The sequence below is a fragment of the Sceloporus undulatus genome, chromosome 9 (assembly GCF_019175285.1).
Source record: "Sceloporus undulatus isolate JIND9_A2432 ecotype Alabama chromosome 9, SceUnd_v1.1, whole genome shotgun sequence".
NCBI classification, from domain to species: domain Eukaryota; kingdom Metazoa; phylum Chordata; class Lepidosauria; order Squamata; family Phrynosomatidae; genus Sceloporus; species Sceloporus undulatus.
The window spans coordinates 18,528,997-18,531,772 of NC_056530.1; the positions used below are offsets into that span (position 1 = coordinate 18,528,997).

Consider the following 2,776-nt stretch of genomic DNA (forward strand, 5'->3'; position numbering starts at 1 on the left):
TAAGCTGTCTGGAGCCCAAAAGGGGGAAAAGGTGAGAAACTAATAGTAGAATCATAGAACTGGAAGAGACCCCAAGGGCTGTCTAATCCAAACCCCTGCCATGCAGGAACACAGAAAGCACCCCCGACAGATGGCCATCCAGCTTCTGTTTAAAAGCCTCCAAGGAAGGAGACTCCACTACACTCCAAGGCAGTGTGCTCCACTGTCAAACAGCTCTTACTGTCAGGAAGTTCTTCCTAACATTAGGTGGAATCTCTTTTATAAATAATGATAATAGTGGTGATGCAAAGCCACAAGCCCTGTGTTGCCCCACTGTGAGATATTCTTTCTCCACAGATGCACTTTTTCTGTCCTCCCATAAAACAGCAATATATGTTGTACTATGGTGGTCTCTGTTTTTACGGTCTATGAGCTGTGCTTTTCCTTGCATCCTCCTCCGGCTCTGTCTTTTGCAATGCCTGCTAAGCAGCTCTGTCCTGACTGCCCAGTCAAGTGAGCAAACTTGATGTCCATCTTGAAGTACCAGTTTCTACTCTGAGCTTCAGAACAGTGCATGCATGCATGTGTAGTGTGAATTTGTCCATTTGGTTTTCTTATATTTCTAGTCTGAAATTAAGCCCATCCTGACTAGGGATCTCAGGGCATGACCCCCCTGAGTCTCAGTTTTCCATCACTCATCTTTACTGGGGGACTAGGGTGCAAATTCTCATTTTGATGGTATTAGCAGGTGAGAGAAAAGGTCTGTGTGCACATTTCCAAGAAGGTTGCCAGTTCAGAATTATAGAGCATCAGCATGCTACAGTTTTCAAGGATTCATTCATTTCTTGTTGCAGCTTACAAAGGCTCTCCAGGGATTCCATGTATTCACTTTGTCAGTGTCCTCCTTCCCTTCCAGTTGTGGTACCAGGTCATACCCTCCACTCTGCTCTGCATCCACCTTCTGCTGGTAGGCTGGAATAAAGGCTCCTCATCCTTTTCCGCATGCAGGTGAACTACTACAGTTAATATCACCAGGTGCCATCTCTAGGTCTCAGGTTATGGCTCTTAAAGCTCAGGGCCATAGCCATATAAGCCTTCCTCATGTTTACTTTTTTGAGTGGATAAACACAGCTCAGAAAAGTTACTTTTTCGACCATGTCTGCAAGATTCTGGGTGCTGTAGTCTAAAAAGTGGCCTTTTCTAGACTGAGCAAGGGCAGAGTAAGCTTTGTATTTTAATGTAGCAAAGGGCCAACATACACTGCAGAAACAATCCAGTTTGAGACTGCTTTAACTGCCCTGCTTGAGTGCTAGGGAAACCTGAGAACTGTAGTTTCTTGTGGCACCACACACCTCTCAGATGGAGAAGGCTAAATGTCTCACAAAACTACAGTGCTCAGAATTCCCTAGTACTGAGCCAGGGCAGTTAAAGCGATCTCGAACTGGATTATTCCTGCAGTGTGTTTTGGCCCATAGGCAACCTTTAAAAAAATAAAAATAAGTAAAGAAATAAGGGTAACGTGTTTCGGTTTGCAGCCTGTTTAGGAAACAGTGTTCTGATCTGTCTCTATGTTTCTTTGCCAGAGGCACTCCCCGCATAGTTCTTCCTTGCCCCACCAACCTGTGCCAAGCCATTCCATCCTCTGCTTGCAAAACGGTTGACCAGCCAGCAATGCCAATGCTTTGACAGTTACGCTCCTCCCCTCATGCAACAGTTCAACAGGTTTGGCTGGCTGCATAACTTGAATAACTGAGCTCTCTGTCATCATTTCCCTGGGGGAGGATCAGGTCACGCTCGTGGGCATTGGGTTTCTTCTGCTTCCGCTACCTGGTGGCACCTGTTTTCCGGCAACACCAGAAGGCCCTTCCTTTCCCAGTGGTGCTTGGGAGAGAGTCCTTCTTAGTCTCAAGTGTCCCAAATCTCACCTCTGCCTCCTTCCCATTGAGCCAGCTCTGGCATGGCTTCCTGGTATCCTGGCACTTGTCTCTCTTCTGCCCTGACCGGCTGGCTACTGTCACTGCTGGGTGAGTCTGGGAAATATTGCTCCAGGGTTTCTTTCCTTTCTGCAGTCCAATCTTGTTGATACGTGGGAGGATGTGAGCTTGTACTTGTGGAGGAGGAGGTGGCGGTCCAAAGGAGACGATGGAATATAATATGACGTGCGTTCCTCTCTCCACCCTTTCATCCGTGCCTAATGAACAAAAAATGCCAGGGAACAATGCCAGAGGCCTTTATTGCTACAAGTGCAAATTTCACATGTGGCAAGCCTCTGCCATCTTTGAAAGAAATTTTGTCAAGGGCTGCTTTTCCTCGCATGCCAGGGAGAAGTAACACCTGTTTGAAATTCTCCCTTCCTATACACCTGGGGTTCTCAAATTTTGATCTTTCAGATAGTTTAGACATCAACTCCTGGATGACTTAGCTAGCATGGCTGATGGTCAAGAATCTAACACACTTGGAAGGCCTGAGGAGCTATGCAGATTGCCCCTAAGAGGCGGCATGCAACCGCTCCTTTTCTGGCCAGATCAGGGCCGCAACAACCTCATTCCGCAGTCCTGATCTGGCCTCTGGAGAGTGCAAAAAGCAGCTCCTGTTTGTGCCCTCCAAGGGGTGCCATAGCCACGGCGGTGCAGCTTTATGACGCCCCTTTGGCACTGCATCATGTGGATGCAGCATCAGAGGGACGTCATGATTGTTTACTATATACAGCACTGTGTAAATTTTACAGTGTTTTATAAATAATAATAATAATAATAATAATAATAATAATAATAATAATAATAATAATAATAATAAT

General features: G+C 46.1%; 1 protein-coding gene across 1 annotated transcript in view; it reads left to right on the forward strand.

Annotated features, from left to right (window-relative positions):
• Positions 1–1,827: 1,827 nt before the first annotated feature.
• The window catches only part of VSIG10L (V-set and immunoglobulin domain containing 10 like), a 21,516-nt gene continuing 20,567 nt past the window's right edge, over positions 1,828–2,776 (forward strand). The window contains exon 1 of the mRNA XM_042440434.1: positions 1,828–2,003. Coding sequence (XP_042296368.1) covers positions 1,937–2,003 — 67 coding nt within the window. The 5' untranslated portion in view covers positions 1,828–1,936. The remainder of the gene's footprint in view (positions 2,004–2,776) is intronic.